The sequence below is a fragment of the Oculina patagonica genome, chromosome 8 (genome assembly GCF_052425735.1).
Source record: "Oculina patagonica isolate OP01 chromosome 8, crgOcupat, whole genome shotgun sequence".
Lineage (NCBI taxonomy): Eukaryota > Metazoa > Cnidaria > Anthozoa > Scleractinia > Oculinidae > Oculina > Oculina patagonica.
In genome coordinates this window covers 10,479,988-10,499,585 of record NC_135765.1, presented here as the reverse complement: position 1 = coordinate 10,499,585, position 19,598 = coordinate 10,479,988, and the positions used below count along the sequence as shown (strand labels likewise).

The 19,598-nt window shown below is 38.4% G+C and overlaps 3 protein-coding genes across 6 annotated transcripts in view; all 3 read right to left on the bottom strand.

Moving 5' to 3' along the window:
• The window catches only part of LOC144662606 (proto-oncogene tyrosine-protein kinase receptor Ret-like), a 109,024-nt gene that overhangs the window by 29,531 nt on the left and 59,895 nt on the right, over positions 1 to 19,598 (bottom strand). The window lies entirely within an intron of this gene.
• The window catches only part of LOC144662521 (uncharacterized), a 183,105-nt gene that overhangs the window by 147,827 nt on the left and 15,680 nt on the right, over positions 1 to 19,598 (bottom strand). The window lies entirely within an intron of this gene.
• Positions 1,428 to 17,710, bottom strand: LOC144662581 (tyrosine kinase receptor Cad96Ca-like). Of its 4 annotated transcripts, none has more exons than XM_078523421.1 (11): positions 16,694 to 16,806; positions 15,194 to 15,215; positions 10,300 to 10,564; positions 10,088 to 10,198; positions 8,950 to 9,140; positions 8,571 to 8,693; positions 8,400 to 8,470; positions 7,651 to 7,691; positions 6,666 to 6,762; positions 2,754 to 2,853; positions 1,428 to 1,594 (listed from the first exon to the last, which is right to left on the bottom strand). In XM_078523421.1, exons 3-11 carry the CDS (start codon positions 10,520 to 10,522, stop codon positions 1,526 to 1,528), a joined length of 1,026 nt encoding a protein of 341 aa, XP_078379547.1. In that variant the 5' UTR covers positions 10,523 to 10,564; positions 15,194 to 15,215; positions 16,694 to 16,806; the 3' UTR covers positions 1,428 to 1,525. The 4 variants fall into 4 exon arrangements, with proteins under 4 accessions (XP_078379547.1, XP_078379545.1, XP_078379548.1 ...); XM_078523419.1 differs by lacking the exon at positions 16,694 to 16,806 and adding an exon at positions 13,911 to 14,118 and having other exon boundaries at positions 15,194 to 15,834; XM_078523422.1 differs by lacking the exons at positions 15,194 to 15,215; positions 16,694 to 16,806 and adding an exon at positions 17,576 to 17,710.

Genomic DNA, 19,598 nt, shown 5'->3' with positions numbered 1-19,598 from the left:
TAAGTGAAGATTTAACACTTCTTCAAACATTTAATGCTGATTTTATTGACGTGGCATCAATATCACTTCGCATTACAAAAGTTGTAAGTAAAAAAATTAGTCAAGAGAATAAGAATTATTAAAATAATAAAATTTAATTTTGAAAGATAAATTTTGGATGTTTTTTTATACTTGTCTACGTGCCACTATAATTTAAAGGGGCTAGGTCACGGTATTCTAGGTAATTCTATTTATTTTCTTTAATTAAGAGCTCCAAACTTCAAATTGGCAGATCAAAAGTCTTTTTTGGCAAAATCACGGCCACATAACAAACAAGGATGATTTTCGAGCATTTTAAATGACACTTTCACACAAATTGAGATAAACTTGAAAAAGTCGGGCCGACGTTTTTCAAGTTTACCTAAACTGAATCCGTTTTAGTTTTCTCGAATTTCGCCCATTCATGCCCCTTTGTGGCCTTTCTGTGTTTCTTTTGAGTTCTTCTACAGTTTTAAGTCGTTATTGGGATATTTCAGTTAATTCTATGACCAGTTGGTCAATGACGAAATTGCCTAAAATTGCGTGACATAGCCCCTTTAATATTCTCATTCATCAAAAGGCCTATGTGTCGATCAGGCATTACCGATTTCATTAAGAGTTTCACATATTGTCCTCCACATGCACGCACTGCCATTATTCCACAACGAGTTTCATATCCTTTAAAAGTTGCATCGCACAGTATCTCATCTTCCATTTCTATGCTGGCTCGTTTGAGTATTGGAGTAGTTTTTCCCCACCACCCCTACAGCGATGTTGGCCATCCCTTCAGCTTTATTCCCACTAAATGCCTACGGCACATTCCCCCGCCCCATATCGCATTAGTGACAGAAATGGTGCCTTTTGAATAAACGTGAATATATTACTAACACAGCCTAAAGCTTATTTTATACAGTAAAAACACACATATGAGAACCTGCATTTTTCCAAGTTAGCCTAACAGCCTTTTATAATTGGTCTTTACTTGAGCACTTAGGCTTTTGGGTTCATAAACGTGTTCCCAATTAAAAAAAAAATATATGCTCGTTGGTGCACATGAATATGTCCAAATGACTGCAATCTTAAGAAATACCAAGCCCATTCTAGCCTATCTTATTTTTTGTCCTTTATACCTAAACACCAAAAAAAGGCTAAATTCTTACCTTTAAGCTGAGTTTTATAAAATAATAACCTGTTTCAACGTTTAGGCTAAAACAGTTTCTTATGTAAAGGGGCTTTAAATTGGAAAATCTGGGCATTACAGATCCTTTATCAGTAGGTTCCTACAAAAGTATGAGGGATTTTACTGTAGACCATTAGTTTCAGTTTTTTTTTATAAGTGTAATGTGTCTCGCTTATAACTTCTTATAACTATAACAAGGTCGTCCATTTATAGCTCGGTGCTGGATGGATTTTCTGGGGGGGGGGGGGGGGGATAACAGGGATTTTACAGTTAAAAGCTCTCCTTATAAAATTTACTCCAGGATTACAAAGTCGGCGGATCATACAGTTATACAGCTGTGAGATCTTCAATGTTGGCGTACAAACTGTTGTCATATTGTTTGAGATTAACATACGTCTGTAACAGAGAAAAATTTCACATAATTAGTAAGCTGTCGTTTGTAATGAAAACTTTCCACTTACTTAGTGTACTGAAATGTTACCAAAAATGTGGATATGAAGTGTTAATGTTGGTAAAATTATAAGTTATGAGATAAGAATACCAGAAATAGAAAAACAAAATAAGAAAAATCGAGAGTATTAATTTTCTATCCATCGTATTTTGCGGCTTGTATTCCCAGATGTAAAAATATTCAAACCGATCCCAATAAAAAAAAGGCCCTTCGAGCAACCTCATGGTAATTCGATGAAATGCCTTTTTTTCCAAATAAGCGTCCAATAATGTTTGCCTTTCATTTGCCTTTGAATGTTAAAATTTTTTCCATGGGAATTGCGTCATTAATGGTTCGTGCTCTCAGGCTTCGTAGCGCGAATTCTATTTTTTCACCACCAAAATAAAGTGCAACCTTTGATCCTCTTTAGCATTAAATAAAGCACGTATAGCGTTATTTTTGAGCAGCGGATGAAATTTGAGAGAAAGTTGTACCCGAGCATTTTGTGTTTCTGCTGGACTCAAAGAGTTGAAAAACAGATGACGTGACACGAGATGACGTGACGCGAAACAAAAAAGTGGCCCGTGGATGTCGTCTTTTTCAGTGGCCTGAAACGTTAACTAAAACACGTCTCATGGCAAGCGTAACTGCATTGCAATCAGTAATTTCACAATCTCACTTCATCTGCCTTTGAATGTTTTCTAGCGTGAATGGGTCATTATTTAATAGCTTGTGCTCTAAGGCTTCGTAGCGCGAGTTCTATTCTTTTTTACCACCAGCATAAAGTTTCACGGTGATGATCTTTGATCCTCTTTCTCACTCAGGAAACTTCTTATGTGAATAAAGAACGTTTTCTGTAAGAGAGAGACCCTGGAAACGAGGTTGGAGAATATTAATTTGTTTCTGATTGACATGGCTGAATAAAGGACCTTTCTGTCAGCACGATTACCGATTAATGCATAAATTAATTGCGGTTTGATATCAGAATGGAGTGAGTGAGCGAGTGAGGGAACTCGAGGTCACCAACAAAACCTGATTACCATTCGGTAAAAATTAAACTCTATCAAGTTTGAAGAACTAAACATAAATTACATCTTACAAAGATATACTTATTACTGAGTTTACCCTGTGGTTTCTCTCCATATCTTTTATCGTATCTTTTAATTTGGCAAACGTTGGTCGATCAATTGGATTTTCTTCCCAACACTTCAACATAATCTGGTAGCTAATAAGTAAAAATCATTAGCAACAACGAAAGAAAATATTAATAAATAAAACTAACGACATAAACGTGGCCTCAGGGCGAAACTGACGTAATGGCATTTCCTGTTTAGCCCAAAGAAGCAGCTCTATGGTTAAATTGCTCGTTAAGTGGAAGTCCCGCTTAAAGCGGTCCTCTCGACTTCGCCCTCCCCGGCTTCCAACACATATTTTTCCTTTCTTCCCCGCCCTCCCTTCAAAAAATTATTACTCTCATCATTATTACTCATAATTATCACCTTCCCTACTTATCTTTAATTAAAAACTCAAATTTCAATAATTATCACCATTTTTTTTCCGTGGGTATCTCCACCTATTCCCCTTCTCTCCCTCCACTCCAACTATTACTTAAAACTTCTTTTATTCCTAACCTAATCACGCTAAAATCTAATACTCCGCTCACTACATCGGTACACTTCGCACTCCAACTTCGTTATCTCTAATCAACCATTAACTTAAAATAATTAACATCGATTCAAACTAAATTACTCAAAATACTAATTCTACTCACATTTTTAACTTTCTTATCGACTTATGAACCACTAAGGTTCTTCTCTAATATTTTTCCCTTCGACATTCATATTTGACGTGACTCATCAGGTCAATCAAACTTTGGGGGTGGTGGGGAGGGGGTTGGGCTCGAAGGGGGAAAACTGAGGGTTGAGAGCTTTTTCAACAAAAACAAAATTTCTTTACTTTCTTTTTTTTCTTTGTTACTTTCACTCACTTCACCAAAATATTAATAACTTAACACTATCCTATATCAAATATAAACTCCATAATATCAGAACATTTTTATATATCACTTTATTTACTCTATCTTATTAAACGACTTTACGACGAAAAACCAATCTGACAGAGTCCCTGCGCGGTGAGGGTCAGGGGTAAAATGGGAACGGGATTCCTATTTGACGGGCTATTTATGGAATCTGGACTGGATTCGGAAAAAAAAATGGGAATGGGAAGCATTTATTTTTTTATCCGGTAATAAAACGCTGAATAACTCTGAACGAAACCACTACACTACAGTGTCCATACATTTTTACTCTATACTCGATAAAATATGGCTATGGTATAGGGAAAAACTGACTAATATTTTTTAAAAAATAATTTCTCAATTGATATTTTGTATCCTTCCCTGAACTATTCCTTCTCGACCCGTGCAGACGGGAATCTACTTTATTAAAAACATAAAAACAAAACGTCTCGTTTCTTATCTCGTGGTAAATTATAATAAATATTAACTTTTCTAACCGTATATTATTATTTTTCTGGCCCATAACTCTTGAGGCCGGCCAAAAAATCGCCATCCTCTCCGCCTCGTCAACCCCCCACAACACCAACCCACCTTTCTTCTTCTCCTTTCCTAAATTAAATCTGTGCGTGCGTTTCCAAATTCTTCGTTATTTTTTTCTGCTTTCCCCCTTTTTTGGGAGAGGGGGGAGGGGGGGGTGCATTTCTGGATGCGCAGACAGGTCAAATTTTACTCGCTCACGACGCCTGTACCTGGTTCATCAGATTCAGGTGAAATTAGAAATAAAAAAAAATTTTTTTCTTTTCATACATTATACTATGGATTGGAAAAAAGCTGGGAAATGGGATTGGAAAAAAAGCTGGGAAGGGATTTGTACCCCCCTTCAACCCTCTTGGTCCACTCTACTCTTCATCTACTCGGCATTTTCTATAGTTATATATTTTAATTTTGATTTTTAATTATTTTATTTTTTATATTTATTTTTACTTATTTTTACGTGTGTGTCCGTATACTTTTACAATATTAGTGTAGATGTAGTGTAGTTATTTTTATTCGGCTCCCTTCTCTCTCTATCCCCTCATATACTTGACACAAATAAGGGCGAAAGAAGAGTGATGTTTTTTTTTCATAATGGAGTAAGAAACGCGTACGGGAAAAGACAAGTTTAGGAATGAAATGATTATGAAAGGGAAGGTCATAACGGGATACTTAATGAGAATAAAACAGTTCAACGGGGATAGGAAATGAAAACGGAACTGAAAAAGGTTTGAGAGAATCATTATTTCCCCTCTGTATGGCCCTAATCACATATGTACATCCGTTAGTCCTGATACATTTCTTTTTCTTCTCTTTCTTTTTCCCCTTCAAACAACTACGCTAATTAGATTTAACACGAACTGTACTGCAGCTTCGGCTTCTAATCGGTAAAAAAATCTTTCTTTATAATCAGGATGGGGGTTTCGGTCGCCTATTCCCACTTTCCTTTCTACGCGCGGTCTTTTTTCCCGGGTCCTCCTACGCGAAATTTGTGCCCATCATCGGGTTTCTCCGGGGGGGGGACACGCTGGCCCGTTTTATTCTCTCTACCTTCGGACTTCTTTTTTTTCGTCGCGACCGCATCTACGGAACCTTCTTCCCTGTAGGGTGTCATTGGGGCCAGGCTTTCTTTCCTTGTATTAACTTACACACATCTGTCCCCCGGATCAATTCTCCCATCCCGCTCCAATAACACTACACTATGACGGTGAAAAAAAGAAAAAAATTACGAGATCCTTAATTCTTTTTCTCTCTCTTCCCCCTCATTCTCCTCTTATCACACACCCCTCCCCACCACCCCCATTACCCTTTTTCTTCCTCATTCATATTTTACATCGTGTCGCAAGGGAAAAATAAGTTGATTCCACACAACCTTCCATTTCTTGAATGACCGTACGAGCAACTATCAAGAATGGGCTTCTCTCCTTCTTCCTTTGGATTGTATCTGGTCGCTCCGGCTGTGTTGACGGTTGTCTTTTTCTTTTTTTTATTATGGCTGTTTGCTCTTCTTTTCCCCTGGTCACGGGAGTCGGGTGGACAGTGCGATATTTCTTTTGGGTCTCGCGCCGAGATTCTTGTCTTTCAACGCATTTCCGCTGGATCTGTTGGTTAGGATATCAAGAAGCAATTTCCTTATATTCTAGGCATTTTGAGTTTGGACGGTGGAGGGAGTTTTCTTCGGCGGTTATGCATGGCTTTGGACGAGCGAAATTATGTAATGAATATGGCAGATTTTTTTTCTCGCGTGCATCAGGGATACACCGGTTTGAAAGTGAAACGATTCATTGGGTGAGATTACATTGAAGTGCTTTTTACTCATTTATGTTGAAACTTTTGAGTTTTATTCTCTTGTATTTACCTAATTTACGTGTCTGGTATGGTGTATTCGGCGCTGGCATGCTTAATTTCGTAAATTTCCTCGTTCTATGAATATGTTTTGTGCAATGTCGGTACATTTTTGGACTAGCGCGCTTCAATCGAATACTTCACTACCGTTGGCGGCCCATCGGCATATTGTCGTGCCACTAGAAAATAATTTATTGCTTTTTTGTATGTATGACAAAGCCTTTTCACGGCAAGAATACGGAAACTTTCTTTTGGCGCGAAGTCGAGAGGACCGCTTTAAGCGGGACTTCCACTTAAAATTGCAGATAGGGCCATAAATTGGCACAAAAACATGTTTGCCCGAAACAAGCGCCAACTTGTTTTGAATTCGCGCGAAACATGCGCCACCTTGTTTTGATCTCGAGTAAAAACTGCGCACGTTTAAATGCCTTTGGTTGAACCTGTCATCCTTGCCATGTGAATGCAGAACGAACTTCATTTCGAAACGAATTTCGTTCTAGAATGAAAGTCATTCCGAAATCATGTAAACAGCCCTAAGGCTCGTAGAAAGTAATACTTCAGTTTTCGCCCTGTTGGCTAGCAGCGCCGATACTACACACTAACAAAAAACTATGCATAACAAGATAAATGTATATATTTACAGTTTGCTATCCACATGTTTTGGTTTTGGCATTCTGAATCCCTCTTGAAGTTTCCTGGCGATTTCTCGAGCTTTAATTCCCGGGTACGGAGATCCACCTAGATGAGATGAAGTAATGTTTCTATTATGTATAACATGAAAACAAATCTGGTCTTGTTATTGACTGAAACCACTGGCCCCTGGGTTATGCTGGAACCATGAAATAGTGATTGTGCGTTCAGTTTTAGGGGCACCCAACGGACCATTTCGGTGAATATCTGTTTGGAAGACCTATAATGGCCTACGATTTTCGGTTAAAAGTCTGAAGATGTGATGAAAAACGAGCTTTCTTTATCTCAAACTTTCGTTATAGGGGAAAAGTAATGCCTGTTGTTTACGGGGAGATACAAATGTCGTTTTAGGCGCGATAAAAGGCCAGCTACGGTTTTCGAAATTGCAACAGTGGCATATTTTTTATCATAAAATATTGTAATCTAATTTATTATTATTATTAATAACTTATACTAGTTCTCATTGTTTTTATACTATATTTTAATTATTGTCGTACGCTCTTTACATTGGCCTCCGGCTCGGATAGAGAGGGCAACCTCAACCCCCGCCATGACTTTAATTGATTGATTGATTGATTGATTGATTGATTGATTGATTGATTGATTGATTGATTGATTGATTGATTGATTGATTGATTGATTGATTGATTGATTGATTGATTGAAGCGGCTCGCAAACTTAGGTAAGAAGATATATTTCTCTCCCAGAATTTTTCTAAAGTTTGAAAGTTCAGCTAGCGTATCCGAAGAGATACATTTTTCTTAGCGTTGAAAAATAAGTCCTTAATTTGCACAGAACGGACACTTTTAACGTAAAAACTGCGGTTTGACCACTATAGTAACATTTTCTCTTCGGGTGCCCCTGAGTTTTGATCCAAAACATAAATATAGTAAAATATTTGATGGACTACAAGTGATGAATTATGGTTTAACTCACCTACAGTGAGAATCTCGTACAGCAGGACACCATAGCTCCAACTGCCATAAAAGGAATTGGTCGATTAGTTTTTATTGACGAAGGAACAAATATTAAAAAACTTAATTAATAAATAGAATTGAAGCAGTAACATGTGTCAACCATTAATCATTAATTTTTCAGTAATTTCCCCTATATTTTACTGAGCATTACAAAATAACCATACACGTTTCACTTTTTTATATAAACACTCTTCTATAAGAGCCTTTTTACACGAAGGAAAGTTGTTCGTGCCAAGCGAGCCAAAAAATTAACCCTCCCGGGTTTCACACATGCTTTGTATGACGGCTGTATGTCCAGACCGGGTGACCCTTCACCCAGGGGCACTCGCTTTCTGCCAAATTTAAGATTTCTCATCAGTGTACAGAAATGTATGAAAAGCTCTCGCCCGGGATGACTCTGTAGACCCATCTACCCGGGACAACGTTTCTCTATATACAAACAGACATTATTAAACTCCCGTTTTCAAGACCTTTGCACTGCCCATTCAGAAAAAGTACCTACAGTCACCACTACCTAAAACGGACATCGTCAGGACCGGCTCCAACTCTCCGTCTTAGAGAGGTGTCCGTCTTATAGGGAGTCTAGTTACAGTAAAATGACTGAAAAACGGCAGGGACGGGACCAACACCAGGTGTCTTTTAAAGAGGTGTCTGTCTACTAGATGTTTAGAGAGTTGACTGTGTTTTCTTAAGTCTTAAGGTACTTACACGTCACTTTGTGTCGTGTATGTTCCATATAACAAAGCTTCGTAAGCAGTCCACTTGGCAGGCAGTCGACCCTTATTAAGAAAAAAAGGAGGAGGCAAACGAAAGCAAAAGCAAAATATTTTAACACAGTTTGTGAAAACATTAAAACTATTATTCCATGAAAACTCTCACTCGACTTCGTTTGGTGTAAATATCATCCTGGTGAACACTTCTCGCCATCCCAAAATCTGTCACCTTACACTTCTCGCCTTCACCAACAAGAACATTTCTAGCCGCCAAGTCACGATGGATTATCTAAAGAAAAGTTAAATATTCCTCTGCATTAGTATTTCCTTAATACGACAGTATACAACCTATTGCCAGCTAGTGTTTTTTATATTAACCAAATATTAAAAAGGAAATTCTCGGACAAAAGAAAATCTAAAACGCTTTAGAACTTGCACGTTCAACTTGTTCGATTTCAAGAAGACCTAAAAAAGTGGTTTATACTGTAGGAGCTAAACAGTTAATAAGATAAGCAATAAAGTAGAAACAACAACAACAACCAAACCTTTCTCGAAGACAAATAAAACATTCCATCAGCAACTTGCCATGCGAACCTCATCAACTGTTCTGCAGTCAGACTGGTTTGCGGTTTCACATCCGGGTCTTTAAAGTATGTGTCGTTGAGTCCTCGACTCTTCCTTAAGTAACCCAGCAGGTCACCGAACGGCACGTACTCAATAAGGACAAGCAGTGGATCTGTGGTAAAATGCGAAAAACTTAGCACTATAAACATAGAAGAAGAAGAATCGTTTATTAAAAACTATAACACTTAGCAGTCCTTGGACTGAATTACGTGTATTGTTACAATTTTATATAATATTATGAGCTGCATTCAACTGTATAAAAAAAATATAAAAGATTCAGGCATTAAAGCCTGGCAAAACGAGGAAAAATGGTTTCAGAAACACTCGTAGCGCCTGGGTGCATGTTTCCCCAATGTTTGCTTCAAAAAGCAAACTTTTCTTCTGCTACACCGCAGAAACACTGCTTGTTTCCGTGCAGCATGTAACCATGGCAACGCGAGGAAACAGTTATGGAAACATGTTTCCGAAAACATGGTTGTATTTCCGGGCCTTTACAACTGAAACGATCACAAAATTGCTGGTTGCACCAACCTGACAACATGAAGACGAGATTTCAGTTTTTTTCAACTTAAGTTTTGACTATTGCATTAGTATTTCTTTTAAAATAATATTTATATTATTATAAATTATTATTATATTTTTTAATATATGCTATTTTTTGTTATTCAGTATAATTATAAGTATTATACACATGAACATTTATTATATCATTGTATTTATTTATTTTCGTATTTATGTTATATTATTGTCTTTATTGTGGGAGGCGCGGTGGTCTGGACTCGAGCCTGGCCGGGGTCATTGTGTTGTGTTCTTGGGCAAGTCACTTTACTACTCTCATAGTGCCTCTCTCCACTCAGGTGTATACATAAGTACCGGTGAGCTAGTGCTGGGGGGTAACCCTACATGGACTAGCATCCCATCCAGGGGAGGGGGGTAGAAATACTTCTAGTCGCTTCATGCTACAGAAACCCCGATGAGCTCCGGCCAGTATGGGTCACTAGGCTCGACGCAGACTTAATTATTGTCCTTACATCTTCACTAAATCAGTATTTTACTTACCTGCCTGAGTTACACATCCCATCAGCTTGATCACATGAGGATGGGGTTTTAATTTTTTCATCAACTCCAGTTCTGACAGCAGGTCCTTTCTGTCTGACTCCGGAGCATTCGCTACAAAATAACAATAACAATGATAAGAACAATAGTGATAATGATAATGATAATAAAGTTGATAGTGTTAATAATAACGATAATAATGACATTGATCACACCTTTAAGCATTTTGGCAGCAACCGTTGTGTATTCTCCGTTACCACGAATATCCCACGCTGTTGCCTTGGCAACTTGAGAAAAGGCTCCTTTCCCAATAACTTTAATAATGTTGACCTGCTCTCGATTAACTTCCCACCTTCGTCCTGAAGGATAAAAGGACATGTAGTTTCCGCTGCTTGGAACTGCAACTGCGTAGTTCGTTGAGCCACCAGACGCTAGCATGCTGAAGGACTGATCAGGTTCTGCAGCGCTAGCTTTTACATTCTAGTGAGGAATGACATAAATTGAAAACTTTACATCACAGGCTATTTCGTTTATGTCATCCATTTTGTTCTATAGCCTATTTTATGATTGAGAAGGTCACGTGGCAGGGTTTTACAAAGGGCGTATTAGTTTTATCTGGGTCATTTCAATCGTTTTGTTTAACCCCAAAACATATGACGTCGATGACGATAAAGAAATCAAAAGCTCGTGTCCAATATATACAAACGGATACGATTGGTCAAATCATCCTCACCAATCGTACCATCGGTAATAGATTACTATTTGACAAAGGAGCCTTACGATTCGTACCGTTGGCACGAAATGGTAACTCCCCAGTCAGTGGACTGGTATACCATTTGTAAACTGCATTTCACACTTGGAAGCCGTGCGGAAACGATTTGTCGATTGGTACCATTGGTACAAATGGAAAAGTAGTCAGCCCATTGGTTAACCAGTGGAATCTGCATCTCGTTAACACTTGAAAGCCGGGCGAAAACGATTTGTCGATTGGTACCAACGGTAGTCAATCGACTGATGTCTAGCAGGTGCCCCAAAACCATGACATGAAGCGAAACAAGCACACTACACAGGAATATATCTCGTTCTTTAATCCATGAGCCCAAAACAAGCGCTGTTCATGTGTATATACGTCTTTCCTTAAGCCATAAGCCGAATCAAGCGCGCTGTTTATGTGTAATATACCTCGGTGAGATGCATTTCACCAATGGTGTACCGGTCGTCGACTGCCAAGTCAGTCCATTGGTACCAATCGTACCATTCGTACCAATGGACGACCGAAATCCCACTGTACTCACCCTCTTGCAAAGGGAATTTATCAGTTCAAAGTCCCCTTAATGAGATGCTACATTTCACCAATGGTGTACAAGTCGACTGCCAAGTCAGCCCATTGGTACCAATCGTACAATTCTTACCAATGGACCACCGGAATCCCACTGTACTCACCCTCATGCAAAGGGACAAAATTTTAACTCCCCTTAATGAGATGCATTTCACTAGTGATGAACCCATCGACTGCCAAGTCAGTCCACTGGATTCTGTTTGTGTGTATTGGACAACCTTGCCAGACAAGAACGTTTAATTTGTTGCGCTGCCAAGACTGGGTTCGATTCAAAGTATGCAGTCAAATTCTGTTACCACTATTTGCCGGCAGTAATAGCAATCACTTGTAATTTCTGCCTGTTAGATTAAATCCAAATACAGAGTGGAAGCACATTGTAACTTAGCCGTCCAACTCTCTACCTAATTCATTTGTTTTTGAGCTGACGCCTTGAACTTGATATCAAAAAGGCCAGATTGATTGTAATAAGAGATCGTAAAATCTTTTCGTTAGAAAAGTTCACAGTACCCGCGATAAGCACGGCAGCATTGACAAATGAATAAATGAGCTTTATGGTGAATAAAGGCTTTTATGTTTTGGTCGCAAGGTGTTTCCGTCATTAAAAAGTATATTAGATTAGGGTTAATTTAGTAACTGTAGGTTTCCGTTTGAAAAAATACATAATTCTATTATAGTTAATTTAATTACTGTAGGTTTCCTAGCAATTTTCCTTACGTCACAAAACATGGCGGTTCAGGGACAGATAAAAGCTTTTCTATCTAGCAAACAGGCTCACACTACAGTTAGAGCTCCAAGCAAACAAGATCACCAGAAACAAGTTTATTTGTCCCACCGCCATCCCCTGGCACCTCCTTAATTGGTAGCTTTATCACTGCTTTTTAAGCTTCTGTCTGCGTTTGGCGCATCTTCGTGCACCTCACGCACTTTAGATTGATAATTAATTCTCAGGCCAGCTATATATAGCAAATCAATAAACGCGGCCACTTCCGTGGTCAACATTTACCCAACACTTGTCGTCCATATTCTTGTAGTTCACTGGCTCACCACTTGAGAAAATGCCGATCAAAAACATAAAGACAATACTAAAGGGGGTCCGTCTTAACTACAGATCCAGAGCAGTTGCTAAGGGATTGCTGAAGACGGTATTTTGTGGAGGCCTCATTTTGTGGCAAGCAATTTCGGTTTTGTAACGCTTAATGATAATTTTACTTAGGGGAACGCCTGCTTTGGAAAAATATCACTGTACGCTGCTTTGAAAAATTTAATATCCCTAAAACTCGAAGAAAAAAGGCAGAGTTTAAAGTGCAGAATGCACTTTTGTGATGGATTGTTAGGATTGGCGTCCGCTAAACTGCTAAAGCACTATGGTGTTAACTTTAAAAGTCAAGTAAGTAATTAAGACGGATTCCGCTGAAAGTTCGAGCAATGAGTGCGAGTACTCCCTGCCGGCACATTGTTCTCATCTCATCGATCTGTCGACCCCCACTGCATTCTCGAGAGTCACCTCGCGCGCCATGCTGCCCTCCGCGACACCATCTCCCCGGGTCCGTGGCAGGCTGTACTCGTCCTCGGTCGACCCCTCGGGACATCAATATTAATTAATTAATTATTCGAAGGGGTTAGGGGATGGGTAGCACATGACCGTGCGTCCCAGGTGAAACGTGGAGTATATCATCATAGGCGAACATAGCGGTACGGTCTCAGGAACTGTAACAAAGCTGTCGTACCACATTTTAATACGGACTATATGAAGCCGCCACTCTATCGCCCACAGGGGAGCCATCATTTGGAATGACGTTTCTCAACACCTGAACTTTAAATCAAGCAATTTGTCCTTTTTTAATATAGTGAGAGGCAAGAATATTCCCAATAATATCAGCTTTAAGGCGTTATCCGCCCAGACAGTTCCACTGAAAGAAGATGTTTTTAAATTTTATTGAATTTTTAAATTGTAATTAGTATATTTTCAAGAAGAAACACACGGATTTAAATTTACAATACATGTTTCAGATGTCCTCATTTTGATTCGTCTATTACTTTTCCAAAAGTAACGACTTTCGAGCGTGTTAAATCGAAACATGGTGCTTCCGATTTTATAATCAGTCATGCAGAAAATAAGACAACCTACTGTATCATTCACCTTGGCACGCGCAGTTATAATACAGAGAAAATGTAGTAAAGACCCTTAAATTTGTGCTATAAAACAAATGGTAAACGTCATAGAGTACACTATTGAGGCATGGATGCAATTGGAAGGTTTGCTAAGTACTCAGCTTCTTTTCTCAGTACTCTTCTCTTTACGCTTCTTTCGTGCTTAGCAACCTCCCGCGTGCATCTATAACTCAATAGTGTACGCTGTGGCGTTTACCATTTGTTAACTGGGCAAGGTCTTGTTTCCGAAATATGATGGTTAGAAAACTTCCTTAGCAACAAATTGGTAGTTTATAAGGAACCCTTTTAGGGTATTTATTTTGTCATAAACCTAACCTTTTTAGGGGTCTTCTTTAACTTTTTGGATATGACCACCAGTGCATTTTTGTCACTTGGAGGTTTTCTGTTCTTCTTCTTCCTTTTTGATAGATCCACATTTGCACAATTAGGCTCGACCGCTGGACCCAAGACTTGCAGACTCTGGGCAGCCTCTCTGCTGACTGTTTGATGTCCATCCTCTATTTCATTAGTATTCCCGCTTCCACTACAACAAATTACAGTGAACATCTTCTATTTTCTCTTAAACACCGCAAAATTTCGAGGCCTTCTTTCAAAGGTGGGAGGGGAGCACAACATTAATCGAAAGGGATTTCAAATTTGAACATTTTTTATACATACAAGAATACCGTGTGGTATTTTTCAAACGAAATCAAAAATTTTTAAACAAAAGACGTTACAGAGAATATATATTAGAAAAGACAGTTTCCGACCTCGACCTAACGTCGGAAGGATTTTTTTGGTGGGGATATTTCGAGAGGGGAAGTAAGGGGAAAATTTCGCGACATTTACATTACGCAATAAGGACAAAAAAGAAGTGCGCAAACTTAGAAAAATTTTGCAAATAATATGCACAGCAAGTTTTCTGTCGCTTTGGTAAAGAAATGCAGTTGTGAGAACAAGCCTAAATCAGAAATTGCTGCCATTGTTATAATACTATATAACATACATACAGAACGGCTGGCTGTGTTGTTCACCAATGCGATTTGGAGCTGGCATCAGTTTGTAAAATCAAGCAAATCTTGCGCATGAAAACTGTAAAATGACTAATCAAATTCTAGATGAAAAGAGCTGTATTTTAAGAAAAGAAAAAGAGCTGTGTTTTCTTGGTTCAGCTGCATGGCGTGTTTTGCCTAAAACGTCAAAGAAAAGTTATGAACATGAGATCGAATTTGTATTTGATACTCAAAAAAAAAAACTTAAAAATAAAATCGGGTACCACACGAGGCAAAGAAAAATTCTTTGACCTCGTTAGGGTTTAAACCAGAGCTGTCGTAGCTAAATAATCTGGGTAGATATATTATTAAGGGTACAGTTGTGAATGCAGTGTTGCGCGGCGCAGCACTGGTATTAGAGGCTGCTACTTCCTACCTTCTAGTACAGTACCAGTAACAATACTTCTATCCGATTCGTTCTACAGAATTGGGGGTTAAGCGAAGACAGCTGAGCCATTTGGTCTTTAAAGGCTCAAGTGTTTTAACCTTAGACATTCCATGGAAACATATCTAAAACCTTTTCTGTGCTGAAGAAGCAATATCATTTTAGTTATTTTTAGTACTTACAGCCCGTTCGCAGAAGTTTCGTCTGAAAAAGAAAGCAAAATCATAAGGTCGCGAACAAGGCAATTACATCGGCTATTACCGTGGAAACTGTGTGTTACTTATGAAATGGCATGCAGATTTCGCTAAATCTTCAATCTTTGACAAAAGTAGTTGACACATTGATTTCGCTCTGCTGTTTTTATGGCAAATTTACCACTAGATTTTAAATTTCGTGACTGTCTGCTAAAATACCCCCCTTCCCCCATCCAATGTTGTAAAATTGTAGCAAAGGGCTCCTAGAAACAAACTACAACATTGATAGGGGGAAGGGGGGTTGAAAAAGTGAGGCAAAGGATGAAATTAGTCCAATTAACAATAAAATAGGGCCTAAATTGATAATGTGTCAACACTTTTGTCAATGATTGTTGGTTACAGCAAAAAAGGCTAAGAGTACGTTGTATTAGTCAGTCAAACGCTCTTCGATTTCTACAACTGTTAAATACGTTCGTTCAGGTGCCTGAAAATCGTTACGTACAAGATAAATTCTTGCCATAAGTTTTGCTAACCCTCCCTTAATAATAATAATCTTTTATTAGGAAGCCTTCATTCACTATACAGTGGTTTTCAGAAAGGTCCTAACTAAGATTAAAAATATTTAATAAGACTATGGGGGGGGGAAAAAACGGGCGGGGGGGGGGGGGGGGGGGGGGGGGGGGCCGAAATATTGTTTTTAAAAAAAAAAAAAAAAAAAAAAAAAAAAAAAAAACGGGGGAAAAAAAAAAAAAAAAAACGGCGCCCGGCGGACGCGCGCGCCGCGACGCAAACCCGGGCAACGCCGAGGCCCTCGGCGGGAAGAATAATACAATAAAACGAAAAATACCTAAGAATTATTTACGTTACATTATTGCAGCTGATTCATACACAGCGCTTAACACCTTTTCAAACTTCACTTAGTATAGGTAATCATACGGTTTTTCTCGTTCAATTTGGAATTAATTTGCACGAGTGAGTTTTTCAAAAAGCTTGGTAAAAAGTAACTTGGTCAACGGTCAGCTTCTAAAAAACACATGATCTTGTTGAGGTGTACACCTGAGCCCGCGATATGGTCATGTGATACTGGTCTGCGGATACCTTGTTTTGACAGCTGTCAATTGATCATGACATGGATGTCCAATTTCCTAATGTCTTTCAGCCAATCATAATCTAGAATATCGATGTGTAATTTGCATTGGTGTTACACTTGTTGCACTGGTGTTACACTTTTTGCACTGGTGTTACAACTGAACTGCACTGCTTTCAGCCAATCAGAATCGAGTAATTTTTTCATGTATATTATCATATGGAGTTAGCTTGGAGAGTTGACAAATCCAAACCACGAATAGGGCGGTAGAGGTGACATGGCAACGTGCCAACGGCGGGAAATCTTCAAATTGCCATGTAAACTTCACTGGCAGACACGAAATGTTATTATATTATTATTAGAACGTATCGTAACGGAATGAGAAAACATTTAATCATTACCATGACGTCTTGAAGGCTTTCTTCGTCTCCAAAGAAAAATTATCACGATGATTTCAATAATGAGAAGAACACCCGCCACAGTTGCTCCAGCGTATATAGCAGTGACCTTTCCGTTATCTTCACCACCACCACTCCCTCCTGTTTCTAAGCCACACAAGATTCACAAAAACAAATTTATCAGTGTCAAGGCCATAAAGCAGGTTTCGTCGCTTGAGGTACGTGAACACTATCATTAGTGTAACCGTTCGTTTTCCCACACTTGTAACCGATTGCATAAAAAATCACATTATGCTTATTATTAGCTACAATGATTGATTTAGTTTTGGTTTCATGACATGAATAAGAAAATCGCTTTAGCAAAAAAGCTTAAGAATATTTTATCACTTTTAAGTGATAAAACTATCTTTAAAAGAAAAGGGCTAATTGCGTTGTTGAAAGTTTTATTCTTTTTGCAAGTCAAATGAAGCAGTTTACCTCGGGTTTAGATGTTTACCGCGCCGCGGGTATCGTCATCAACAGGACAAAATGATCGTGTTGAGACGAAGCTAAGGTCAGAATCGATCAAGTTCGGTGACAAGTAAAGGACAAGACCCAAATTTAAATTGCTAAGCCTTATTTTATGACGAAAATATGTTTTCGAATGAGAATAAAGTTCGATAAACAGGAATAAACTGGAAACCAGTGTTTACCGGAAGCGTACAAATACCGACCTCATACTACTCCATCACCAAAGCCATGTCGACAGAATGTACAAGACTTCATATTTTCTTACATTTAAGTACATATTGGAAGTACAAGTACATGTATAAGACACATTGTCAGTCATCATATTAGTTTTAAATGGAACATGAAAGCAAATCATAAAGAAAATTACAAACTTACTTTCTGATGCCTTGACTCTCATGATATTACCGTCTTCTTTTAAACTTTCACCATGAATGTTTGTTGCAGTAACCACATACTCGTAAATCTTGCCTTGCTCTAGCTCAACTTTCAACTCTCTTACTGAGGTATCTGTAATCGTCCTAAGCTTGATCCATTCTCCTGGTCTTCCATCAGTCACTATTCTTTGGTACACAGTGTACTCTATGATTTTTCTTCCATAGCTTCGTGGTTCATTCCATTTAAGCGTAACAGTACTGTCCGTTACTTCACTAGGTGTGTCATTCATTTCCACAGCTGCTGGGACCCCTGATGCTTTAACTCTTATGACCTTTTTATCTTCTATAAGACTTTCACCAAAGAAGTTTGTTGCAGAAACCACAAATTCATACACGTTACCTTTCACCAATTCAACTTTCAATTCTCTAACTGAGATATCAGTAACTTTCTTTAGCTTGGTCCATTCTCCTGGTTTTCCATCAGTCACTATTCTTTGGTACACAGTGTACTGTGTGATTTCTCTCCCATTATTTTGTGGTTCACTCCACTTTAGAGTAATTGTATCATCTGTTAGTTCACTGGGCAGATCGTCCATTGCCACTGCTGCTGGGACTCCTTTATTAACAAAAATATCATGATCAGTTATCAAGAACAAGTTATTAGTCTTCATTTTTGTTTTGCAAAATCACCCTATGTCAACTCCAAATGACCATTTGATCTTGCCATATTCGATGAAAGCTTCACAAAAACTCATTATTTAGTTTTATTGCGTTTGGCCATGTCAAATTTCGATGGTATGTAACTTTAAACCTTGGGGAAAGATTATTTTCATTCCCAATGGAGTTCAGGACTGGTTTCTCTAACAAGATGAAAGACCTTTTGCTTCAAATTAAGTGTAGCTTAACGAGACTAGTTGATACATTATTCTTCTGTTTTTTTGTTTTGTTTGTTTTTTAGTTTCACACATGACATGCTATGCATATAGTGTTATTATGGGTCCAAAAAACTCAAACAACGTGTCTTTAAATAACTCAAGGTCACGTTTTTCCAACATAAGATCTTATATCCTATATGAGTGGCTCAATTTCATTGTTTCGTTCTTCATTTTTTCAATATCTTACGGTATTGAGAAATGCGTCTTACATTACATGGTTAAATTACTTTATCCTTGAAAGATGATTCAAGACCAAATATAAGTAATATACCAGAATTATAAGAAAATACCGCGCGTTTTATTTACCTTCATACTTAGTCTTCACTGTCTTTTCTCCAGCAGGTCCCTCAAACACAGCATTCCTGGCAAATACCTTCACATTGTATCTGGTATCTTTCTCCAGACCTCCAACAGACAGACTTGTTGTACCAGGGTCTGTTATATTCTCATTCTTTATCTCAGTGCCACCCTTTAGTATGACCACTCGGTATGCTGTGATAGGACTCCCTCCATCATCAGCTGGTGCAGTCCATTTTACTGTCAGTGAAGTGGCTTGAATGTCTGATTGTCCGATGCTTGGGGAGCCTGGTTTCTCTTGGCAAAGTAAAAGAAATTGGCGTAAGGATGTGGACGTAAGTACTATTTTAAAAAATTTAAACAGAAACTGTTTATACGCAGCATCAATACACATGTTAGATGAATTGTGTTTCCGGCTTCCTTGTGGTTACTGTTGTTTCTTTTTTTTTTTTTTTCTCTTTTTTTACAAGCATCCCCCTAAAGATCCCACCCTCAAAAAAAAAAAAAAAGAAAAAAGAAAAGGAAAATAAAAAAGGGCAATACTTGAAAAACCACAATCGAATGACTGTTGTGCAGCAGGAGGTGATGAATCCGCTGACTAAAGCCGCGTTATGTGATTTAGGCTGGGAGATAATGGCTATGATTTCATTGAAGATAATCTGAGCGTATGCTGAGTTGCTGATGCCTGGAGGCAAAACGAGGAAACATGTTTCCAAAGCATCGTAGCGGGAAAATGTTTCCTAAATGTTTTGCCATACGGAAAGCAATGTTTCCAGCGTATGGCGGCCTCAA

Bases quoted from the DNA above. Each gene is read 5' to 3' on its own strand.
- LOC144662581 (XM_078523419.1), bottom strand. From the start codon at position 15,237: ATGATTTTGCTTTCTTTTTCAGACGAAACTTCTGCGAACGGGCT. The intron at 9,141-10,087 runs GTAAGTAAAATA...ATTTTACCACAG, and splicing joins GGGATGTGTAACTCAGGCAG to ATCCACTGCTTGTCCTTATT. The intron at 8,471-8,570 runs GTGAGAGTTTTC...TTTCTTAATAAG, and splicing joins TTTACACCAAACGAAGTCGA to GGTCGACTGCCTGCCAAGTG.